Source organism: Somniosus microcephalus, chromosome 11 (genome assembly GCF_052327205.1).
Source record: "Somniosus microcephalus isolate GS21.2 chromosome 11, FLI_Smic_1.0, whole genome shotgun sequence".
Classification (NCBI taxonomy): domain Eukaryota; kingdom Metazoa; phylum Chordata; class Chondrichthyes; order Squaliformes; family Somniosidae; genus Somniosus; species Somniosus microcephalus.
The window spans coordinates 103,059,693-103,084,547 of NC_140997.1; the positions used below are offsets into that span (position 1 = coordinate 103,059,693).

At 47.1% G+C, this 24,855-nt stretch overlaps 2 protein-coding genes across 2 annotated transcripts; both read right to left on the bottom strand.

The window, feature by feature from the left end:
• Positions 1-20,206: 20,206 nt before the first annotated feature.
• Positions 20,207-20,851, bottom strand: LOC147110806 (zinc finger BED domain-containing protein 5-like). The gene has a single exon (XM_085999963.1). It carries the CDS (start codon positions 20,849-20,851, stop codon positions 20,207-20,209), a length of 645 nt encoding a protein of 214 aa, XP_085856089.1.
• Positions 20,852-20,946: 95 nt separating this feature from the next.
• On the bottom strand, positions 20,947-21,879 carry LOC147110807 (zinc finger BED domain-containing protein 5-like). Its single transcript, XM_085999964.1, has one exon. The coding sequence runs from the start codon at positions 21,877-21,879 to the stop codon at positions 20,947-20,949; it is 933 nt and encodes a 310-aa protein (XP_085856090.1).
• Positions 21,880-24,855: the final 2,976 nt, after the last annotated feature.

Below are 24,855 nucleotides of genomic sequence, written 5' to 3' on the forward strand. Positions count from 1 at the left end.
AAGAATAACTTTTAACAGGTCTTTACTATTCGAAGGTCAGGGCTGAACTGCCCAGCAAATCCTTGCACAACACTTATATACCGGTGTGGTCACCACCGGTATTACAGTATTACAGCAGCCAAGAGAAAGTAGTACATCTCTTAAGGTAGTTCTCTTAAGGTGGAACAGGTTACATACACCACACCTCCCATTCTCTATCAACTCAAAGTTGTCCAAAACTCAGCTGCACATATCCCGTCCCGCACTAAATCATGCTCACCCATTACCCCTCATCCTTGCATTCCTTTGGTTCCCCCATCCTTATGTTTAAAATCATTCTGCTCATTCTTAAAAGGTATAATGGTAGACAAGCAATGGCTAGCATTTAAAGAATTAATACAAAATTTACAACAAATATACATTCCTTTAAGGCACAAAACCCCACAGGAAAAGTGGTCCAACCATGGCTAACAAGAGAAGTTAAAGGTAGCATTTTGGAAGGGGAAGGTGAATAGCCAGTTGTCGTGCTGCATATAGGTACCAACGATATAGGTAAAAAAAGGATGAGGTCCTAAAAGCTGAATATAGGGAGTTAGGAGGTAAATTAAAAAATAGGACCTCAAAGGCAGTAATCTCAGGATTGCTACCAGTGCCACATGCTAGTCAGAGTAGAAATAGGAGGCTATTTCAGATGAATATGTGGCTAGAGGAATGGTGCAAGGCAAATTCCTGGGACATTGGAACCGGTTCTGGGGGAGGTGGGACCAGTACAAACTGGACGGTTTGCACCTGGGCAGGACCAGGACCGATGTCCTAGGGGGAGTGTTTGCTAGTGCTCTGGGGAAGGGTTTAAACTAAAATGGCAGGGGGTTGGGAATCTAAGCAGGGAGACAGAGGAAAGGGAAACAAGGATAGAAGCAAAAGACAGGAAGGAGAAAAGCAAAGGTGGCAGTCAGAGAAATCAAGGGTTTAAATCAAACATGGCCACAGTAAATAATAATTCTAAAAGGTCTAAGAGTGTTAAAAAAACAAGTCTGAAGGCAGTGGCCTAGAAATTCAGTTGCGTGCGCCAGCCGTTAGCGCCTTAGGAGGAGTAGATCTCGAGCACTAGGCGCTTAGCACCCGGGCGCAGCGCGATCTGCGCCTCACCCCAACTTCAGTAGACATTTAGCGCCGGCGCAAAGTCTTTGCGTGCGCCCTGCTGCGCGCGCAGATTATGACGTCATTTCCTCGTGCAATGCCCTTTGTGCGCCCCAAACCGGAACTTCAGTCGCGCCGGCCCATCGTGCGCCGGGCAGCCCTAACGACTGTGGAGTGGAACGGTGCACAGCCGAAGCGGGCCGCGGGGAGCGCAAATTAAAGGGCACTTACCCTGCACTATAAAGGGCAGGCATTTTGCAGCAATCACTCTTGTGCAACGGATTTTTTGAAAAAAACCAAGGAAGGGAGCTTACTGCTTTGGGCCAACACTAGGACAGGTATTTTTGGCTTCAGGCCAGAGCTTTGCAATTCGCCTTCACTGATATCTCATTGTTTGCCAGCATATTATGGGGGCTGCATGGGGTGCCAATGCTGAGTTTCAGGATTATGTCGGAAGGGCTCGCAGACACTGTGTTAGAGGGGCAGACCTGGCTAGACGCAGAGGGGGCAACAGGCGTCGGCAACGTGGGCCTTACCCACTCAGGCAATACCGCCAGCAGGTCTCGTATCTCAACATGACTGGCGCGCAATGTGTTAGGAGGCTGCGATTCAGAAGGGAGGTGGTTGCAGAGATCTGCCATCTGCTTCACAGAGATCTGCGTCCACAGCTGAGTTGCAGGACGTCTCTGTCGGTGGAAGTGAAGGTGACGGTGGCTCTGAACTTCTATGCCACCGGCTCCTTCCAATCAGCTGCTGGGGACATTGCTAACATATCCCAGTTCGCCGTCCATTGCTGCATCCACCAGGTCACCAATGCCCTTTTCAGAAGGAGACACCAATTCATCTCCTTCCCCACGACCCTGGAGAGGCAGCAGCAGCATGCAGTGGGATTTGCAAGAATCGCGGACTTCCCCATGGTGTAGGGCGCCATTGACTGCATGCATGTGGCTTTGCGGGCACCTCTGGACCATCCCGAGGATTACTGCAACCGGAAGGGCTACCATTCCCTCAACGTACAGCTGGTGTGTGACCACAGGCAGCGCATCCTAGCTGTCAATGCCCGCTTTCCAGGCAGCAGCCACGATGCCTTTATCCTGCGACAGACTACTGTGGCTGACATCTTCCAGGCACAGCCGCACCCAAGAGGATGGCTTATCGGGGACAAAGGCTATCCTTTGTGTACCTGGCTCATGACCCCGCTCCGCGCGCCCAGGACCCCTGCTGAAGAGGCATACAACGAGAGCCATCAAGCGACTAGGAACATCATAGAACAAACAATTGGCGTCCTCAAGCAACGGTTCTGCTGCCTGGATCATTCCGGCGGATCTCTGCAGTATTCGCCGGAGCGAGTCTCCCAGTTAGTGGTCGTTTGCTGCATGCTGCACAACCTGGCTATCCGCAGGACTCAGGCACTGCCACCTCACGCTGGAGCACCACCTCAGGAGGAGGAGCAGGAGGAGCATGAGGAGGAGGAGGAGGAGGAGGAGGAGTACCAGGCCAGGAGGGAGGCACAAGGTCCAAGGGCCGCCCGTCGGCGGCTTATTGAACGTCACTTCTAGGCCCCCTGTCAGGGAATGGCTTGTGCCAATGAAAGAACATGAATGCAGCCGCTCCGCAAGCCCTCAGCCGCTTAAGGCAACAAACACTTCAAAGATCAAACATGGACAATATGAATAAATAAAATGCTTTATTGAACAAACTCAGGGCCCTTCCCACATGAAACCCAAAAACAGACAACACCCCCCATAAAACAGTCACACACATGACTCACTCCCACAACCTGGGGAGGAATAACAAAACATTTAAACAAAAATGGCCTTCATCCTCGGCCTTAACAAAACAACCATCCCCAGAAACAAAACAACCATCCCAATATAAACAAACATTTGTCCACACCCTCTACTTTGTGGCCCGCGAGGGCGATTCCTTGTCCAGCCTTTGGCGGCCCCTGGCCGCCCTGCTGCTCCTCCTCAAACCGTGCCCAGTGGCTGCTGCAAGGCTGGGGGAAGGCTCCTGAGGGGCACATGTCATCACGGCAGATGCCCTTGGGGGTCGGCCTAGACGAGGTCTGGGCCTCGAGGGGCCAGCTGGTGAATGCTGCAGCTGTGGCTGGCCAGCATCAGTCGGACCAGCATCTCGTGGCAGCTCCACTGGGGGAGTGACAGTGGCGGCTGGAGGAATGGGGGCAAGCTGGCGTATGGCAGGCGGCCGCTGGTCAAGTGACACACTGGCACTCGCTCGGGCCCGCACTGCAGCATGCGCTGCGATGTGCCGAACGACAGACCGCTGTGCTGCTACAGCGCGGCGGGTGTCCTGGCGATGCCTGGCTGACGCAGCGAGTGTGGCAGCAGTGAGTGCCCGTGCTGCCCTGGTCTGTGACTGCATCAGACCAGCCAGTGACTGCATGGCACCACTGATCACCTGCCCACTCGCTGCGTGAGCTGCCCCGAATTCCACCCAACTCGCTGCCTGTGCTGCCACGAATTCGGCACGACTCGCATCCTGTGCTGCCCCGAATAGCTCCAAACTCCTGGCCTGTGAGGCCCCGAACTCAGCCACACTATGAGCCAGGGACTCGATGGCCTCAGGCATCCGTGCCACAACCCCCATGAGCTCGGTGTGCCGGCGCTCCAAGTCCACGGACATTTGATCGAGGAGGCGTAGCTCCTCGGAGTTGACCGTTGCCGGACTGGAGGCCAGACTCTCCCTCTGGGGAGAAGGCCGCCGAGCTGGCCGACCCTTCCCGCGTTGCTGGATGCCACTGGGCCCAGCAACTACACCCCTCTGGGAAGAAGGCCGCTGAGCAACCGCACACCCCCTGCGTTGCTGCACGCCACTGGTCCCAGGAGCGACACTCCCCTCCGACACTTCCCCCACGCTCTCCTCCAGGGAAGACGTGTCCCCTACATTGGCATCCCCTGGCGCGGGTGAGGGTTCCCCTGATGGGCCGCCTTCCTCTTCCTCTTCCTCCTCCTCCTCCTCCTCCTCTTCCGAGGGGCTGTCACTGGCAGCTTCAGGGACCTCCTCCTCACCATCTGAAAGCAGGAAGGGACAAGAGTAGCTTTAGATTGAGGAGAGGGCGTCAGCGAGGGAGGCATGAGTGGTGGCATTCAGCGCATTGGTCGGACAGTGGCAAAGGATGTAGATCTGATGCGCAAGTGGGACGAGAGAGGTCCAAAAGGTGATGTCCTTACCATTGGTGCCCAGAACAGGGTTGGCATCTCCACTGGCAACAGGCCCAATCACCCGGGCTCCCATGAGGTGACCCACGCGCTCTTCCAGGTCAGTGAGCTGCTGGATCTGGGGATCGCCTCCCCCGGTCTCAGTCCGGCTCTTCTGATTGTGGGCCAGTTTGGCCTGCAAGAGAAAGGATGGCCTCTAAGTACAGTGTGTAGCCGAATAGCTTGGCCAGTGTGGAAAGTGCAGAATGTGCAATTGATGTTCATGCCAGTCCCATAGCTGCTGGATGAGGGCTGGCCATTAGGGCTTTCAGGTCCCTTTGCCCATAATGTGAGGTGCACATGCAAGGATGAGGAGGACACTGGAAAGGGTACTCACCCTGACAATCCTGGTGAGGTCATTGAACTTTTTTCTGCATTGGACAGAGTTCCTGGGGACCTCGCTGTCACCCTGATGGTGACCTCCCTCCAGGCTTTCCTGTAGATGCTGGTCGCAGGCTTCTTCCCACTGTCCGGGAACAGGTGTTTGCGTCTCCTCTCCAAAGCCCCAACCAGCAGCTTCAAATCATGGCCAGAGAAGCGCTGCGCTCGTTCACGGGCCTTCTGCATCTTTCCCGGCGTTTTTTTCTGTTCAGCAGCAGTGTTTAGGCCTAGCTGGAGGGCTGCAGTGTCCAGGGCGTGGCAGCAGACGAACTCGACCCTTCCCCCTTTAAGAGCTGGCCGGTGCCAGGGTGTCTGCTGTCAATCAAGAAATGACCGCACCTGCGCTGCGCCCGGCCTCGGCGGCTTAGCTCAGCTTTGCGCCTAAAGATAGTTGTGGAACGCCAGTTTTAGCGCTCGAGCAAACTCTTAGGGCGAAGCTACTGAATATCGGCGAAGTGGCCTCGACTTTGCGCCGGGCGCAAACTTTAGCGGCCGCCCGACTTTTCCGCCCCAAAAGTAGCTATACTGAATTTCTAGGCCTTTGTGTCTTAATGCGAGGAGTATTCTTAATAAGGTGGATGAATTAGCTGTGTAAATAGAGGTAAACGGATTGGGATTACGGAAACATGGCTCCAGGGTGACCAAGGCTGGGAACTCAACATCCAGGGGTATTCAATATTCAGGAAAGATAGGCAAAAAGGAAAAGGAGGTGGGGTAGCATTGCTGGTTAAAGAGGGGATTAACACAACAGTAAGGAAGAATATTAGCTCTGATGATGTGGAATCTGTATGGGTAGAACTGAGAAATACCAAGGGGCAGGAAATGTTAGTGGGAGTGGTATACAGACTCCCAAACAGTAATGCAGAGGTTGGGGATTGCATTAAACGGGAAATTAGAGACGCATGCAATAAGGGCACAATAGTTATCATGGGTGACTTTAATCTACATATAGATTGGACTAACCAAATTAGTAACAATACTGTGGAGGAGGAATTCCTGGAGTGTATACGGGATGATTTCCTGGACCAATATGTTGAGGAACCAACTAGAGACCAGGCCATCTTAGACTGGATATTATGTAATGAGAAAGGATTAATTAGCAATCTTGTTGTGCGAGGCCCCTTGGGGCGGAGTGATCATAATATGATAGAATTCTTCAGTAAGATGGAGAGTGAAGTAGTTGACTCAGAGACTAGGGTCCTGAATTTAAATGAAGGAAACTACGATGGTATGAGGCGCAAGTTGGGTAGGACTGATTGGGGAATGTTACTCAAAGGGTTGACGGTGGATATGCAATGGCAAACATTCAAAGATCGCATGGATGAACTACAGAATTTGTTCATCCCTGCTTGGCATAAAAATAAAACAAAAAAGGTGCCTCAACCATGACTAACAAGGGAAATTAGGGATAGCATAAGATCCAAGGAGAGGACGTATAAATTGGCCAGAAAAAGCAGCAAACCTGAGGATTGGGAGCAGTTTAGGATTCAGCAAAGGAGGACAAAGGGATTAATTAAGAGGGGGAAAATAGAGTATGAGAGTAAGCTTGCAGGGAACATAAAAACTGACTCTAAAAGGTTTTATAGGTATGTGAAGAGAAAAAGATTGGTGAAGTCAAGCGTAGGTCCCTTGCAGTCAGAATCAGGGGAATTTATAATGGGGAACAAAGAAATGGCAGACCAATTAAATACATACTTTGGTTCTGTCTTCACAAAGGAGGACACAAATAACCTCCCAGAGATGTCGGGGAACATAGGGTCTAATGAGAGGGAGGAACTGAATGAAATCAGTATTTGTAGGGAAATGGTGTTCGGGAAATTGATGGGATTGAAGGCCGATAAATCCCCAGGGCCTGATAATCTACATCCTAGGGTACTTAAGGAAGTGGCCCTAGAAATAGTGGATGCATTGCTGGTCATCTTCCAAAATTCTATAGACTCTGGAACAGTCCCCATGGATTGGAGGGTAGCTAATGTTGCCCCACTGTTCAAAAAAAGGTGGTAGAGAGAAAACGGGGAATTATAGACCGGTAAGCCTGACATCGGTAGTGGGGAAAATGCTAGAGTCCATTATAAAAGATGTAATAGCAGAGCACTTGGAAAACAGTGACAGGATCGGACAAAGTCAACATGGATTTACAAAAGGTAGATCGTGCTTGACTAATCTGCTGGAATTCTTTGAGGATGTAACTTGTAGAATAGATAAGGGAGAACCAGTTGATGTGGTGTATTTGGACTTTCAGAAGGCTTTTGATAAGGTCCCGCATAAGAGATTAGCGTGTAAATTTAAGGCACATGGGATTGGGGGCAAGGTACTGACTTGGATAGAGAACTGGTTGCAGACAGGAAGCAAAGAGTTGGAATAAACAGGTCTTTTTCCGAGTGCCAGGCAGTGACTAGTGGGGTACCGCAGGGATCGGTGCTAGGACCCCAGCTATTCATAATATATATTAATGATCTAGACGAGGGAACTAGATGTAATATCTCCAAGTTTGCAGGCGACACAAAGCTGGGTGGGCGTGTGTGCTGTGAGGCGGATGCCGAGAAACTCCAGTATGATTTGGACAGGTTGGGTGATTGGGCAGAGGCATGGCAGATGCAGTATAATGTGGATAAATGCGAAGTTATCCACTTTGGTTGCAAAAACAGGAAGGCAGATTATTATCTGAATGGCAGCAGATTGGGAGAAGGGGAAGTGCAACGAGACCTGGGTGTCCTTGTGCACCAGTCGCTGAAGGTAAGCATGCAGGTGCAGCAGGTGGTTAAGAAGGTAAATGGTATGTTGGCCTTCGTAGCGAGAGGGTTTGAGTACAGGAACAAGGATGTCTTGCTGCAGTTGTACAGGGCCTTGGTGAGACCACATCTTGAGTATTGTGTGCAGTTTTGGTCGCCTTATCTGAGGAAGGATGTTCTTGCCATGGAGGGAGTGCAGCGAAGATTCACCAGACTGATACCTGGAATGGCAGGAATGACGTATGAGGAGAGATTGGGTCGATTGGGCTTATACTCACTGGAGTTTAGAAGAATGAGAGGGGATCTCATTGAAACTTATAAAATTCTAACAGGACTAGATAGACTAGATGCAGGAAGGATGTTCCCAATGGCGGGGGAATCCAGAACCAGGGGTCACAGTCTAAAGGTAAGCCATTTAGGACAGAGATGAGGAGGAATTTCTTCACCCAGAAAGTGGTGAACCTGTGGAATTCCCTACCACAGAAGGCAGTTGAGGCCAATTCATTAAATATATTCAAGAAGGAGTTAGATATATTTCTTAATGCTAAAGGGATCAAGGGATATGGGGAGAAGGCAGGGACAGGGTACTGAGTTTAGATGATCAGTCATGAACTCATTGAATGGCGGAGCAGGCTCGAGGGGCCGAATGGCCTACTCCTGCTCCTATCTTCTATGCTTCTATGTTTCTATTAGGTCAAAGGAAGAGACTTATAATGTTGCCAAAAAGAGTAGTAAGCCTGAGGATTTTAAAATTCAGCAAAGGACGACCAAGAAATTGATAAGGAAAGAGAAAAAAGAATATGAGAGTAAATTAGCAAGAGACATAAAAACAGATTGTAAACGTTTCTACAGGTATGTAAATAGGAAGAGATTAGTGAAAGTAAACATGGGCCCATTAGAGGCAGAGACAGGAGAAATTATAATGGGCGATAAGGAAATGGCAGAGACATTAAACAAATATTTTGTATCTGTCTTCACTGTAGAAGATACAAAAAACCTTCCTGAAATAATGGGGAACCAAGGGTCTAGAGAGAATGAGGAATTTAAAGAAATTAGTATAAGTAAAGACGTAGTACTGGAGAAATTAATGGGACTAAAGTGGCGACAAATCCCCTGGACCTGACGACTTGTATCCTAGGGTTTTAAAAGAGGGAGCTGCAGACATATTGGATGCACTGGTATTAATCTTCCAGAATTCCCTAGATTCTAGAACAATCCCCAAGGATTAGAAGGTAGCAAACATAATCCCACTATTTAAGAAAGAAGGAAGAGAAAAAACAGGGAACTATAGGTCAGTTAGCCTGACATCAGTGGTAGGCAAAATGCTAGAATCTATTGTTGGGGACGTGGTAACAGGGCACTTAGAAAATTGTAATATGATTCGGCAGAGTCAACATGGTTTTATGAAAGGGAAATCATGTTTGACAACTCTGTTAGAGTTTTTTGAAGATGTAACTAGTGGGATGGATAAGGGGGAACCAGTGGATTTGGATTTGGATTTGGATTTTCAAAAAGCATATGATAAGGTGCCACACAAGAGGTTATTACACAAAATTAGGACTCATGTGATTGGGGGTAATATATCAGCATGGATTGAGGATTGGTTAATGGACGGAAAACAGAGAGCAGGAATAAAGGAGACTTTTTCAGGTTGGCAGGCTGTAACTAGCGGGGTACCACAAGGATCAATGCTTGGGCCTCAGCTATTTACAATCTATATTAATGACTTCGATGAAGGGACTGAGTGCAACGTATCCAAGTTTGCTGATGATACAAAGTTAGGTGGGAAAGTAAGCTGTGAGGAGGACGCAAAGAGGCTGCAGAGAGATATAGACAGGTTGACTGAGTGGGCAAGAACATGGCAAATGGAATACAATGTGGGGAAGTGTGAAGTTATCCACTTTGGTAGGAAAAACAAAAAAGCAGAATATTTTTTGAATGGTGAGAGACTGGGAAATGTTTGCACTCACAGGGACCTGGATGTCCTTGTACATGAATCACAGACAGTTAAGCAAGCCTGATGATTGGGAACAGTTTAGAATTCAGCAAAAAAGGACCAAGAGATTGATTAAGAGGGGAAAAATAGAGTATGAGAGTACACTTGCAAGGAACATAAAAGCGGACTGTAAAAGCTTCTACAAGTATATAAAAAGAAAAAGATTAATTAAGACAAATGTAGGTCTCTTACAGTCAGAAATGGGAGAATTTATAATGGGGAGCAAGGAAATGGCAGAGCAATTAAACAAATACTTTGGTTCTGTCTTCACGGTAGAGGACACAAATAACTTCCCAGAAATGCTAAAGAACCAAGGGTCTAATGAGAAGGAGGAATTAAAGGAAATTAGTATTAATAAAAAAATAATGCTGGAGAAATTAATGGGACTAAAAGCTGATAAATCCCCAGGGCCTGATAATCTGCATCCCAGAGTACTAAAAGAGGTGGCCATGGAAATAGTGGATGCATTGGTTGTCGTCTTCCAAAATTCTATAGATTATGGAACAGTTCCTGCAGATTGGAGGGTGACAAATGTAACCCCACTATTTAAAAAAGGAGGGAGAGAAAACAGGGAACTACAGACCGGGTAGCCTAACATCAGTAGTAGGGAAAATGCTAGAGTCTATTATAAAGGATATGATAACAGGACTCTTAAAAAATATCAACAGGATTAGACAAAGTCAACGTGAATTTATGAATGGGAAATCGCGTTTGACAAACGTCCTGGAGTTTTTTGAGGATGTAACTGGTAGAATAGATAAGGCAGAACCAGTGGATGTGGTGTATTTGGATTTTCAGAAGGCTTTTGATAAAGTCCCACATAAGAGGTTAGTGTACAAAATTAAAGCACATGGGATTGGGGGTAATATATTGGCATGGATTGAAAATTGGTTAACAGACAGGAAACAGAGAGTAGGAATAAATGGGTCTTTTTCAGGGTGGCAGGCGGTGCTTCGGCCCCAGCTATTCACAATATATATCAATGATTTGGATGAGGGAACCAAATGTAATATTTCCAAGTTTGCTGACAACACGAAACTAGGTGGGGTTGTGAGGAGGATGCAAAGAGGCTTCAAGGCGATTTAAACAAGTTGACTGTATAACGTGGATAAATGTGAAGTTATTCACTTCAGTAGGAAAAACAGAAAGGCAGAGTACTATTTAAATGGTGATAGATTGGGAAATGTTAATGCACGGAGGGACCTGGGTGTCCTTGTACACCAGCCACTGAAAGCAAACATGCAGGTGCAGCAAGCAGTTAGGAAGGCAAATGGTATGTTGGCCTTCATTGCAAGAGGATTTGAGTACAGGAGCAAGGATGACTTACTACAGTTATACAGGGCCTTAGTGAGACCACACCTAGAGTACTGTGTGCAGTTTTGGTCTCCTTACCTAAGAAAGGATATACTTGCCATAGAGGGAGTACAGCGAAGGTTCACCAGACTGATTCCTGGGAGGAGAGATTGGGCCGACTTCTCTCTTCTCTTAGGCACTCCCTCGGAACCGAGGATGACTTGCTTCCACATTAAAAATGAGTTCTCAAGTGACTGATGAGTCCGATGCGGGACCTACAGTCTCTGTCACAGGTGGGGCAGACGGTGGTTGAAGGGGTGGGTGGGGTGCTTGGGTTGACGTGCGCTCCTTGCGCTTGGCTTCCACTTGCTCCCAGTGAAGAGACTCGAGGTGTTCGGTGCCTTGCCGGATGCTTCTCCCCCACTTTGTGCGGTCTTGGGCCAGGGATTCCCAGGTGTCAGTGGGGATGTTGCACTTTTTCAAGGAGGCTTTGAGGGTGCCCTAGAAGCATTTCCTCTGCCCACCTGGGGCTCTCTTGCCGTGTCGGAGCTCCAAGTAGAGTGCTTTTTTTGGGAGTCTCGTATCGGGCATGCGGACGATGTGACCCGTCCATCGGAGCTGATTGAGAATGGTCAAAGCTTCGATGCTGGGGATGTTGGCCTGAGCGAGAACACTGATGTTGGTGCATCTATCCTGCCAATAGATTTGCAGCATCATGCGGAGGCAGCGTTGGTGGTACCTCTCCAGTGCTTGGAGGTGCCTGCTGTACATGGTCCATGTCTCTGAGGCATACAGCAGGGCGGGTATCACTGCTGCTCTGTAGACCATGAGCTTAGTGCCGGGTTTGAGGTCCTGGTCTTCAAACACTCTCTTCCTCAGGCGACCGAAGGCTGCATTGGCACACTGAAGACGGTGTTGGACTTTGTCATCGACGTCTGCCCTTGTTGACAGTAGGCTCCCGAGGTATGGGAAGTGGTCCACGGTGTCCAAGGCCTTGTCGTGGATTTTGATAATCGGGGGGCAGTACTGTGTGGCGGGGGCAGGTTGGTAGAGGACCTTTGTCTTACGGATGTTTACTGTAAGGCCCATGCTCTCGTACGCTTCGGTGAAGATGTTGAAGATGGATTGGAGTTCGACCTCCGAGTGAGCGCAGACGCAAGCGTCGCCTGCATACTGTAATTCGACGATAGAGGATGGGACGACCTTGGATCTGGACTGGAAGCGATGGAGGTTGAACAGTTTCCCGTTTGTTCTGTAAATTAGCTCCACTCCAGCGGGGAGCTCACTGAGGGTGAGATGGAGCATTGCAGCAAGGAAGACCGAGAAGAGCGTTGGTGCGATGACACAGCCTTGCTTGACCCCGGTTCGTACGTGAATTGGGTCTGTGGTGGAACTGTTGGTCAGGATCACGGCTTGCATGTCGTCGTGAAGCAGGCGGAGGATAGTGACAAACTTTTGAGGGCAGACAAATTTGAGGAGGACACTCCATAATCCCTCACGGTTGACAGTGTCGAAGGCCTTTGTGAGATCAAAGAAGGCCATGTACAGTGGTTGGTGCTGTTCCCTGCATTTCTCTTGTAATTGACGTGCGGTGAAGATCATGTCCATTGTGCCCCTTAGTGGGCAGAATCCGCAATGCGACTCTGTGAGGAGCTCTTGGGCCACTGGAAGAAGGCGATTGAGGAGGATTCTTGAGATGACTTTCCCTGTGGCAGACAGCAGGGAAACTCCTCTGTAATTATCGCAAACTGACTTGTCACCTTTCTTGAAGATGGTCACAATTACGGCATCTCTGAGATCCCCTGGCATGCTCTCCTCCTTCCAGATAAGAGAAATGAGTTCATGAATTCATGCCAGTAGTGCTTCTCCACCATGCTTTAGTGCCTCGGGAGGGATGCCATCTGCCCCGAGGCCTTGTGTTCTTCAGTTGTCGGATGGCCTTTTCAAACTCATGCTGAGCTGGGGTTGTGCTGAGATGGTGGCGGGTAGCATGCTGCGGGATGGAGTTACATAGAAACATAGAAGATAGGAGCAGAAATAAGCCATTCAGCCCCTCGAGCCTGCTCCGCCATTCAATGAGATCATGGCTGATCATCCAAACTCTGTACCCTGTCCCTGCCTTCTCCCCATATCCCTTCATCCCTTTAGCCTTAAGAAATATATCTAACTCCTTCTTGAATATATTTAATGAATTGGCCTCAACTACCTTCTGTGGTAGAGAATTCCACAGATTCACCACTTGCTGGGTGAAGAAATTCCTCCTCATCTCTGTCCTAAATGGCTTACCCCTTATCTTTACACTGTGACCCCTGGTTCTGGGCTCCCCCGCCATCAGGAACATCCTTCCTGCATCTAGCCTGTCTAGTCCTGTTAGAATTTTATAAGTTTCAATGAGATCCCCTCTCATTCTTCTAAACTCCAGTGAGTATAAGCCCAATCGACCTAATCTCTCCTCATACGTCATTCCTGCCATTCCAGGTATCAGTCTGGTGAATCTTCACTGCACTCCCTCCATGGCAAGAACTTCCTTCCTCAGATAAGGCAACCAAAACTGCACACAATACTCAAGGTGTGGTCTCACCAAGGCCCTGTACAACTGCAGCAAGACATCCTTGTTCCTGTACTCAAACCCTCTCGCTACGAAGGCCAACATACCATTTGCCTTCTTAACCACCTGCTGCACCTGCATGCTTACTTTCAGCGACTGGTGCACAAGGACACCCAGGTCTCGTTGCACTTCCCCTTCTCCCAATCTGTTGCCGTTCAGATAATAATCTGCCTTCCTGTTTTTGCCACTAAAGTGGATAACCTCACATTTATCCACATTATACTGCATCTGCCATGCCTCTGCCCAATCACCTAACCTGTCCAAATCATACTGGAGTTTCTCGGCATCCTCCTCACAGCACACACGCCCACCCAGCTTTGTGGCGTCTGCAAACTTGGAGATATTACATCTAGTTCCCTTGTCTAGATCATTAATATATATTGTGAATAGCTGGGGTCCTAGCAGCGATCCCTGCGGTACCCCACTAGTCACTGCCTGGCACTCGGAAAAAGACCTGTTTATTCCAACTCTTTGCTTCCTGTCTGCCAACTAGTTCTCTATCCAAGTCAGTACCTTGCCCCCAATCCCATGTGCCTTAAATTTACATGCTAAATGTGATAAAAAATGATAACTTCCGGGAAGTTATGTCATCACTTCCTGTGAACTATGAACTATGAACTGTGTACATACCTCACTTCCTGTCATATGTCACTTCCTGTTGGACTGGTATAAATACTGGTCTGTTCAGTATTGTAAGAGGCTTCTACCAGAGGCATGGTAAAGACCTCTCTTGTGTATATAGTGTGTTTATAAGTTACTTAAAGCTTACTTTAAAGTTACTTGATGGTAAGTCTCCTTTTTCTTACATCAATTTAAGTAACTTAATATTTACACTGACAAATACTAGACCTTCAGACAAACTCAGAAGTTAAGGATCCAGGGAACCACCCATCATGGAGAAAATCCTTAGACCTATTCGTCTGGACTTGGACCCGAATACACCAGCAGCTGGCAGGGTATGGAAGCATTGGTATCGTACTTTTGAGAATTTTCTGGATGAATGTAAAGCGGATGCTCCTGCTAAATTGAAGATACTTGTCAATTATGTGACCCCAAAAGTGTTCGAATATGTTGATGAATGGGATAATTACGAAGAGGTGATTCGGGCACTTAAGAAACTGTATGCAAAGACCCCAAATGAGGTCTATGCTAGACATCTACTGGCCACAGCCCGACAAGGGCCAGGGGAATCAATTGACGAATTCCTGCAAGAACTTCGCAGGCTCAGCGTAGATTGTAACTTTCAGGCAGCCTCAGCTGAGCTGTACCGCCAAGAAATGATTCGTGATGCTTTCATCTGCGGGATTGCCTCTCCATTTATACGCCAGCGTCTACTAGAAAGTAAAACACTTGAGCTACAAAAAGCTTTTGACCTAGCTTGTTCACTGGATTTGGCAAAGAGAAATGCAGACCTCTATCAGCTGCCCAGATCTCGATCTGCTGCTGTAGCTGCAACCAGACAATTCAAGCGGTCTCAGGTGAACCCTATCATGGGGGAATCTAATTCTGATAATTCTGATGAAGAAGAGGAGGACAACACCACTTTAGCAGCCTCTTGGCAATCTAGGAAGGAATGCTTCTTTTGTGGAGATGCTTTTCACCCTAGGAAAACCTGCCCTGCTCGCAATGCAATCTGCAGTTATTGCGGGAAAAAAGGACACTTTGCTAAAGTTTGCCTATCAAGGGCCTCTACGAGGGCCAATCCAGCTAAGGCCTACCGAACTGCCCCAATTAGGGCCTATCAAGATGCTCCAGCTAGGACCTATCAAGCTTCCTCTCGAGCTCTCTCCCGAAGAAGCACACCGAGAGTTTTAGCCACTCTCTGTGCAACAACACCAATTACAGCTGCTTGCCCACAGAACCTGTCTCATGCAGCCACAAAAATTTCAATTAAAGGGCATACCTTAGATGCCTTAATTGACTCAGGAAGTACTGATAGTTTCATTAAGGAACAGATTGTTGCGAAATTGAAACTACATGTCTTCCCATCGGACCAGGCAATTGCGATGGCCCAGTCATCACTTAATACCAGAATCTCCGGCTTTTGTGTTGTTGATATGACACTTCATGGTCGTATGTATCCCTCCACCCGACTTTCGGTGCTCAAGGACTTATGTAGTGATCTCCTCTTAGGGCTGGACTTCCAAAAACAGCATAAGAAACTCACCATTGAGTTTGGTGGATCCAAACCCGGACTTACTATTTCTAATATACCGTCTAAATTACCATTTTGTGCATTATCAGCAGCTTCACTTGATGAACCCTCATTATTTGCCAGTATTCCGCCTCAATGCAAACCGATAATAACGAAATCGCGGCGCTTTAATCAGGAAGACCAATCTTTTATTGCGGCTGAAATCTCTCGACTTCTAGCAGAGGATATCATTGAACCATGTTCGTCGCCCTGGCGGGCTCAAGTCGTCATTGTCAAGAACCCTCTAAAACCTCACAAACAGCGACTATGCATCGATTATTCGCAAACCATCAATCAATATACCGACTTGGACGCCTACCCATTGCCATGCATTGATGATATGGTTAATAAACTGGCCGAATACAAAGTGTTCTCAACTTACGATTTAAAAAGTGCCTATCATCAGTTACCCTTGAAGGTCTCAGATAAGCAGTACACAGCCTTTGAGGCTAATGGACAGCTGTACCAATTTCGTCGCCTCCCATTCGGGGTTACTAATGGAGTGGCTGTCTTTCAACGGGCAATGGATGGCCTGGTTAAGCAGGAAAACCTAAGGGACACTTTTCCCTATCTTGATAACATTACCATTGCAGGTCACGATCAACAGGAACACGACTCCAACCTCCAAAAATTTCGGGATGCCCTCCATCGCCGTAATTTGACCCTGAATTAATCCAAATCTGTTGAGTCGCAACCGACCATCAACATCCTTGGCTATTGCGTAGGCAATGGCATCATTAAGCCAGACCCAGAAAGACTTCGCCCGCTCCAAGAGCTCCCGTCACCTAAGAATCCGGCTTCTTTACGTCGGGCTCTCGGTCTGTTTGCATACTACGCTAAATGGATTCCTCATTTCTCGGACAAAATCCAACCCTTGCTGCATGCTAGATAATTTCCACTGGGAACAGCGGCTGTTGCAGCCTTTAACCTTCTCAAAAAACAGTTGGAGAAAGCGGCTCTTCACTCCATTGATGAGAATCTCCCTTTCGTGGTTGAATGTGATGCCTCGGAGGTGGCGATCTCGGCTACTCTGAATCAGGAAGGTCGTCCTGTAGCATTTATGTCCAGGACCTTACAAGGTGCCGAGCTACATTATCCTCCGGTTGAGAAAGAAGCCACAGCCATCATAGAGGCAGTACGGAAGTGGAACCATTTTCTAGCTCGCCAACACTTTACATTGATCACGGACCAACGATCAGTCGCCTTCATGCTCGATAATCGAAAACGAACCAAAATTAAGAATAATAAAATACAACTTTGGAGGATGGAACTGGCCTCTTTTGGTTATACCATTCTCTATCGGCCTGGCAAGGAGAATGTGGCCCCGGACACCCTCACACGGGCATTCTGCTCCACTATGTCATCCTCCACTCTCATGGATGTCCACAATGGTTTGTGTCATCCTGGCGTTACGCGCATGCTACATTTCGTACGATCACGGAATCTCCCTTTTTCCACTGGAGATGTAAAGAAAATATGCTCAGAATGCCGGCTTTGTGCGGAATTAAAACCTCAGTTCTTCCGCCCCTCAGATGGTATACTCATACATGCAACCCAACCGATGCAACGACTTCGCATCGATTTTAAGGGCCCAGTGCCCTCTTCAACTCGGAACACATATTTGCTCACCATGATCGACGAATATTCACGTTTTCCGTTTGCCTTCCCCTGCTCCAATATGCTGGCATCTACAGTAATCTGCTGCCTTGAGCAGGTATTTTCTCTCTGTGGCATGCCGGCTTATATTCACTCAGATCGGGGTCCATCCTTTATGTCAAGGGAACTCAAGGACTACCTCTCAGAACGGGGAATTGCTACAAGCAAAACAACACCATACCATCCCATCGGAAATGGGCAGGTAGAGAGGTATAACGGTATCATCTGGAATTCTGTACGTCTCGCTTTAAGATCTCGGGGCCTACCAGACCAGCAATGGGAAACAGTGCTTCTGGATGCATTGCACTCTATACGGTCCCTGCTTTCTACAGCCACAAATACTACACCTCATGAGCGGTTCTTTGGATTCCAGCGTCGCTCATCTCATGGGACATCGCTCCCGTCATGGCTAACTACTCCTGGACCTGTATTACTCCGAAGATACGTTCGGACGTCTAAAAATGACCCTCTTGTAGACGAGGTCGAACTAACCGATGCCAACCCCACCTATGCAAACATACGATGTTCCGACGGCCGAGAATCTACCGTATCATTACGGGATCTGGCTCCCTGCCCACCAGGACCTAGTGGGACATCGGGTGATGGCATTTCACCAGGAAACTCTTGGGACCTATCGGGTACCCCTCTCCAGGATCCTGATCGGACACCAACTAGCTTGGTGCCGGTAGAACCCCGTGCTCAAGGTTGCGACCCTCCCAGTACCACGCATGAAAGTACTGATCCGCCACAGACCAGCTCTGCACCTCCCACTGAACAGAGGCAGTCCGACTTTGAACCTATTGGGGCTCGTACTCGAAGCCATGATCTCCCCGACCCTTCACAGGGCAATCCAGGCCACACAGACTCTGACCAATGGCCAACCGCATGTAAGCGGACCAGCGACCCTCTACGACGGGAATCCAAATGGGTGCGACTCTTCCTTGTTCGGCGGCTGCGGACCAAAAGGTAGACCACAGCCTCCTAATCCTGCAGGAGGGAAGAATGTGATAAAAATGATAACTTCCGGGAAGTTATGTCATCACTTCCTGTGAACTATGAACTATGAACTGTGTACATACCTCACTTCCTGTCATATGTCACTTCCTGTTGGACTGGTATAAATACTGGTCTGTTCAGTATTGTAAGAGGCTTCTACCAGAGGCATGGTAAAGACCTCTCTTGTGTATATAGTGTGTTTATAAGTTACTTAAAGCTTACTTTAAAGTTACTTGATGGTAAGTCTCCTTTTTCTTACATCACTAATCTCTTATGTGGGACCTTATCGAAAGCCTTCTGAAAGTCCAAATACACCACATCCACTGGCTCTCCCTTATCTATTCTACCAGTTACATCCTCAAAAAATTCCAGTAGATTAGTCAAACACGATTTACCTTTTGTAAATCCCTGTTGACTTTGTCCGATCCTGTCACTGTTTTCCAAGTGCTCTGCTATTACATCTTTTATAATGGACTCTAGCATTTTCCCCACTACCGACGTCAGGCTTACTGGTCTATAATTCCCCGTTTTCTCCCTACCACCTTTTTTGAACAGTGGGGTAACATTAGCTACCCTCCAATCCATGGGAACTGTTCCAGGGTCTATAGAATTTTGGAAGATGACCAGCAATGCATCTACTATTTCTAGGGTCACTTCCTTAAGTTCCCTAGGATGAAGATTATCAGGCCCTGGGGATTTATCGGCCTTCAATCCCATCAATTTCCCGAACACCATTTCCCTGCAAATACTGATTTCATTCAGTTCCTCCCTCTCATTAGACCCTATGTTCCCCGACATCTCTGGGAGGTTATTTGTGTCTTCCTTTGTGAAGACAGAACCAAAGTATGTATTTAATTGGTCTGTCATTTCTTTGTTCCCCATTATAAATTTCCCTGATTCTGACTGCAAGGGACCTACGCTTGACTTCACCAATCTTTTTCTCTTCACATATCTATAGAAGTTGAGGATACCTGTGTCGAAGACAGGGTCTCGGTTAAGGAGATTTTCGAAGTGCTCCTTCTAGCAGGCACTGACTGCCTCTCTGCCCTTGATGAGGAGAGATTGGGTCGACTAGGCCTGTGTTCACTAGAGTTTAGAAGAATGAGAGGGGATCTCGTTGAAACGTATAAAATTCTGACAGGGCTAGACAGACTGGATGCAGGGAGGATGTTCCCCCTGGCTGGGGGCTGTTGAACGAGGGGTCACAGTCTCAGGATACGGGGTAGGACATTTAAGACTGAGATGAGGAGAAATTTCTTCACTCAGAGGATGGTGAACCTGTGGAATTCTCTACCACAGAAGGCTGTGGAGGCCAAGTCGCTGAATATATTGAAGAAGGAGATAGATAGATTTCTAGATGCAAAAGGTGTCAAGGGGTATGGGGAGAGAGCGGGAATATGGTATTGAGATAGAGGATCAGCCATGATCATATTGAAGGGCCGAATGGCCTACTCCTGTTCCTATTTTTCTGTTTCTATGTTTAACATGCAGTTACAGCAAGCAATTAAGAAAGCAAATGGTATGTTAGCTTTTGTTACAAAGGGATTAGAGTATAAGAGTAAAGAAGTCTTACTGCAATTATACGGGGCATTGGTGAGGCCACACCTGGCGTACTGTGTACAGTTCTGGTCTCCTTACCTCAGGAAAGACATATTTGTCTTAGAGGGAGTGCAACAAAGGTTCACTAGACTGGTTCCTGGGATGAGGAGATTGCCCTATGAGGAGAGATTGAGTAGATTAGGCCTATATTCCCTAGAGCAGCGGTTCCCAACCTTATCCTTTATGCGGACCATTACTTCGTCATCAAAAGCTTTTGCCGACCACAACGTAAGCAAGCCGTTTAAAACATTTTTAGCATAGCCTATGGCTGACGGGAGTCAAACTTATATATCAACAGGTATTAAAAACGCAGCTGTTTCTAATCATTTATTATGCTCACTCATAAAATACATTGCACTCGTCACAGCACATTTACCTGCAGTAGGCCTACCAGTGGGGAAAAGTTAACACCTAATGAGAAGGCTGATGTTGTTTCACAGACGTCAAACGTTGGATGTCAGGTTCCAGCGATGACAGTCTCAATCGGAGATCTGATTCAACGTGAAGTTTGGTCTTCAATGCGACAAGTGCAGAAAATCCAGTTTTGCAAAGGTAGGTTGTGGGAAAAGGCATTAGAAACTTTACTGCCTTGTCAGACAGTGCTGGGTATTCCGAAGCAACTTTAAGCCAAAAGTCAGTCAGGTATTGCTGAGAAAAATCCTGCTTTAAAGCACTGTCACAGGACAGTTCCACATGGCTGTCTTGCTCTGTCAAGATCAGGCTTGCGAGGCTGTCATCATCAAGGCTGGCAAAGGGATTTCGTATCCAGTTGAATTTGGTGTCGGGCACAGGGAAGTACTCGCATAGGTTTATTTTCAAACTCTGGAGGTGCTCTCTGATGATATGTTTCACACTGTTTGGAAGCTGCATCTCTGCCGTGACCAAAAAATCAGACAGATTCGCAAACGAGTCGTAATTTGACTGCTCAAGTCGTTTGGCCCACATCTCTATTTTCTTGATCATCGCTTCTATTTTGTCCTGCACATGAAAGAATGTCACTGATTTTCCCTGAAGACGCAGATTGAGACCATTCAAGCGATCAAAAATATCTGCCATATATGCCAATTTGTCAAGCCACTGAAAATCACCGGAGCGATGTGAAAGTTCAAACTTTGAGTCCAGTAAAAAAATTCTCACCTCATCATGCAACTCTAAAAGACGAGTACCTTTCCTCGGGACAGCCAGCGGACCTCGGTGTGCAGAAGTAGCTGATGGTGATCACTGCCCATCTCATCACATAGAGCTGCAAATATTCGCAAATTCAGTTGACGGGCCTTGATATAATTAACTGTTTTAACGGCTTCCTCCAAAACGGTCTTGAGATCAGCAGGCATTTTCTTTGCAGCTAACGCCTCCCTATGGATGCTGCAGTGAATGGATGATGCTAGTGGAGCCACTGCTCTTACATGCATAACCCCACTGTGTTCGCCGAACATCGCACGGGCCCCATCTGTGCTAAGTCCGACACGTTTTGACCAATCAATCCCATTTTCAATAATGAAACTGATCAACATGCCAAAAATAGCCTCTGCAGTTGAGCGTGTGGGCAATGATTTACAAAAGAGAAAGTCCTCATGTATCTCTCCATTGTGTTTATACCTTACATAGGTGATCAGGTTTGAAAGGTTTGCAATGTCCGTTGATTCATCCAGTTGAAGTGCATAAAAACGACTCGCTTGCATTCTCGCTATTAGCTGATCACACAAGTCATGGGCCATCTCATCAATTCTGCGTTGAACTGTGTTATCCGACAATGAAATCATGTTAATTTGCTTGCAGGCCCCCTCTCCCAGCATAACACCCACCATCTCCTTAGCCGCTGGCAATATCAACTCCTCCCAGATTGTGTGCAGCTTCCCTGTCTTTGCTATGAGCCTAGCTACCCGGTACGAGGCCTCCACCGCCTTAGCATTATCACTGCCTTTAGATGTGCATTCCATAATTGTCTTGCTACATTGAAATTCTTTGAGCTGGTTGTAAAAATATCCAATTGGCTTGGACACGTATTCCTCATGCTTAGTCTCAAGATGACGGCGAAGATTAGCGGGCTTTAGGCTTTCATTCGACAGAACATTATAGCACATGACACATATTGGCAATGGTTCGTTCTCAGTTCCAGTGTAAGTAAATCCCAGTTTTAAGTATTCACTGTTGTATTTTCTCCTCAGTTTTCACTTACTTTTGTTGTGCTGAGTTTCATTTGCTGATGTCTCACTGTCATTTTGACCATATATCTCTTTTCGCTTAAGCGTGCCAGATAAAAGCCACCGATCCATTTTTTGATTCCCACGGTCTAACCGTCAAATTTTCTAAGAGCGTCAGTTCACATTGACGTCACGCAAAAGCGACACACTATTTAAATTCAGAGAATGATATCACAAGGATGTTTGTGAAGCATATTACATTGCGAATAATAATGTAATATCAAATGATACATACGAGGTACACGTGATTATATTATTATTACATTATCATAATTATTTTTTTTCACGGACCACCTGCAGTACCCTCGCGGACCACAGGTGGTCCGCAGACCACAGGTTGGGAACCACTGCCCTACAGTTTAGATGAGAGGTAATCTAATTGAAACATATAAAATTCTTAAGGGGCTTGACAGGGTTAATACTGAGAAAATGTTTCCCCTGGCTGGGAAATCTGGACCATGGGGTCACAGTCTCAGAATAAGGGGTCGGCCATTTAGGACTAAGATGAGGAGAAATTTCTTCACTCAAAGGGTGGTGAATCTTTGGAATTCTCTACCCCAGAGAGCTGTGGATGCTCAGTCACTGAGTATATTCAAGACAGAGGTTGATAAATTTTTGTCAATTAAGGGATATGGGGATAGTGCGGGAAGATGGAGTTGAGGTAGAAGATCAGCCATGATCTTGTTGAATGGTAGAACAGGCTCGAAGGGCCAAATGGCCTACTCCAGCTCCTATTTCTTATGTTCTTAAATCCCTCCATGGTTTTGCTCCATCCTATCTCTGCAATCTTCTACATCCCCATAATCCCTTCTGACTTTGGACCCTCTTCTGCATTTGTCACATCATTGGCACCACAGCCTTCAGCCTGGATCCTACTCTACAAAATCCCCTCCTTCAGCACTTTTCACTCCTGATTTCAAAACCTTCTCAGAACCCATCTCTTTGACCAAGCTTTTGGTGTCCAAATCTCCAAATCTCTCTTTTCCTGGCTTGGCATCGGTTTTCCATATGTCTTACTATGAACCATCTTAGAACTTTTTGTTGACAGTAAAGGGACTATATAAAACACTTTTTGTATAATAATTCTTGAAATAAAAAGGACACCAGTTTACTTGTAACAATGAAGGATACGTACTAAATTTTGTAATCACTTTAAATTTCAGGTAATCAATAATTGATTAATTTTTACTGAAAAAGAACTCGGATTTATATAACACCTTTCACACCCCTAGAACGTCTTAAAGTACTTTACAGCCAATTAATTCATTTTGAAGTGTAGTGACTGTTGTTTTGTAGGAAAATGTAGCTGTAATTTTGTGCATAGCAAGGTCCAGTTAATCTGTTTTTGATGTTGTTGGTTTTGGGATAAATGTTGGCCAAGATACCTGGTGCATTCTTTCTTCGAATAGTCCCATGGAATCTATTACATTCACCTGAGAGGGCAGATAGGCCCTCGGTTTACAATTCATCTGAAAAACTTCATTAAAAGGTCTCCTTAGATTACGTGCACATGTCCTCGAATCCATGACCTACAGAAAAAAGGTGACAATGCTACCACTGAGCCAAGGCTGACAAGAAAATGTTCACCAGGATTCTGTAACTCTTATACAAAACAGGCAGGAGAAAACCCATCTTTTGATGAATGTTCTACTAGACCACGTGAAAGATGTGATACTTTATGTGCAATGGGAATTTAAGAACATAGAGGGGGAGAAATTCGGCATCGCCCCGTTTGGGCGCAATTATAGTCTGGGCGCAAAAATTAGCGCCTGCCGCTAATTATCGCCTCCGACCGCAAACTTGGCTTCTATCGCCCCTGGAGATGATTGGAGCGCTAAATCAGGCGCTACACACCTCTCTTAAGGTGCTAACGCCAAGGAGCGAGGCGCTACCTCAGAGCGCTGGCGAAGCTCATGTGATGTCAGTCAGCAATGGAACACAGGCACACTGGCGCTAGCCAGTTCATAAAGGGAGGGTCGATCTTGCTCTCCATCCACACCCTGCTCATTGCAGCCTTGAATCTCAGCCTGGACAGACCTGTACATCAATTCTGCTGGAAAGAACAACGGAGAGGCCCAGGGAAAGAGCTCAGAGTGCAGCCCCCATAGTCTCTTCTAAATCGATGCAAGGAAGGTCAAATCAAAAAGAACCTGCAAAGTGCTGCTCAGTACCCAAAACTCCTTCACACAGCGTTGAATCTCTCCAGAAGTCTCTCTCTCTCTCTCAGAATGCATGATGCAAAAATGTCACCGATAAAAAAAGTCAGGAAGCAGTTGACTTTAAATAGCGCTCCCCCAGTCCCTTCCCGACTGCAAAACGTTCCCCTCAACCTGTCATTGCTAGTGGCAGGTGGTAAGGCAGGGGGCGCCACTCAATATCCGGTCCGGGGTGCTACCGGGGAGTACGTTCGACTGACATCACAATCTGCAGGCACAGGAGATGATGGCGGTAGTGTTTAGCACCGCCGCAAAATGTCTGGTCAATTTCATGAGCGGCGCAAACATCGCCGCGCCCGGGCGCTAGTTGCTTTGCGCACCATTAACGCTTTCTTAGGGCGCTAACGGGAGGCGCAAAGCAACCTAATTTTTCCCCCATAGAATGTAATGTCATCAGTCATAGAGTCATACAGCACAGAAAGAGACCCTTCGGCACATCGTGTCTGCGCCGGCCATCAAGCCCTATCTATTCTAATCCCATTTTCCAGCACTTGGTCCGTAGCCTTGTATGCTATGGTGTTTCAAGTGCTCATCTAAATGCTTCTTGAATGTTGTGAGGGTTCCTGCCTCTACCACCCTTTCAGGCAGTGATTTCCAGATTCCAACCATCCTCTGGGTGAAAAAGTTTTTCCTCAAATCC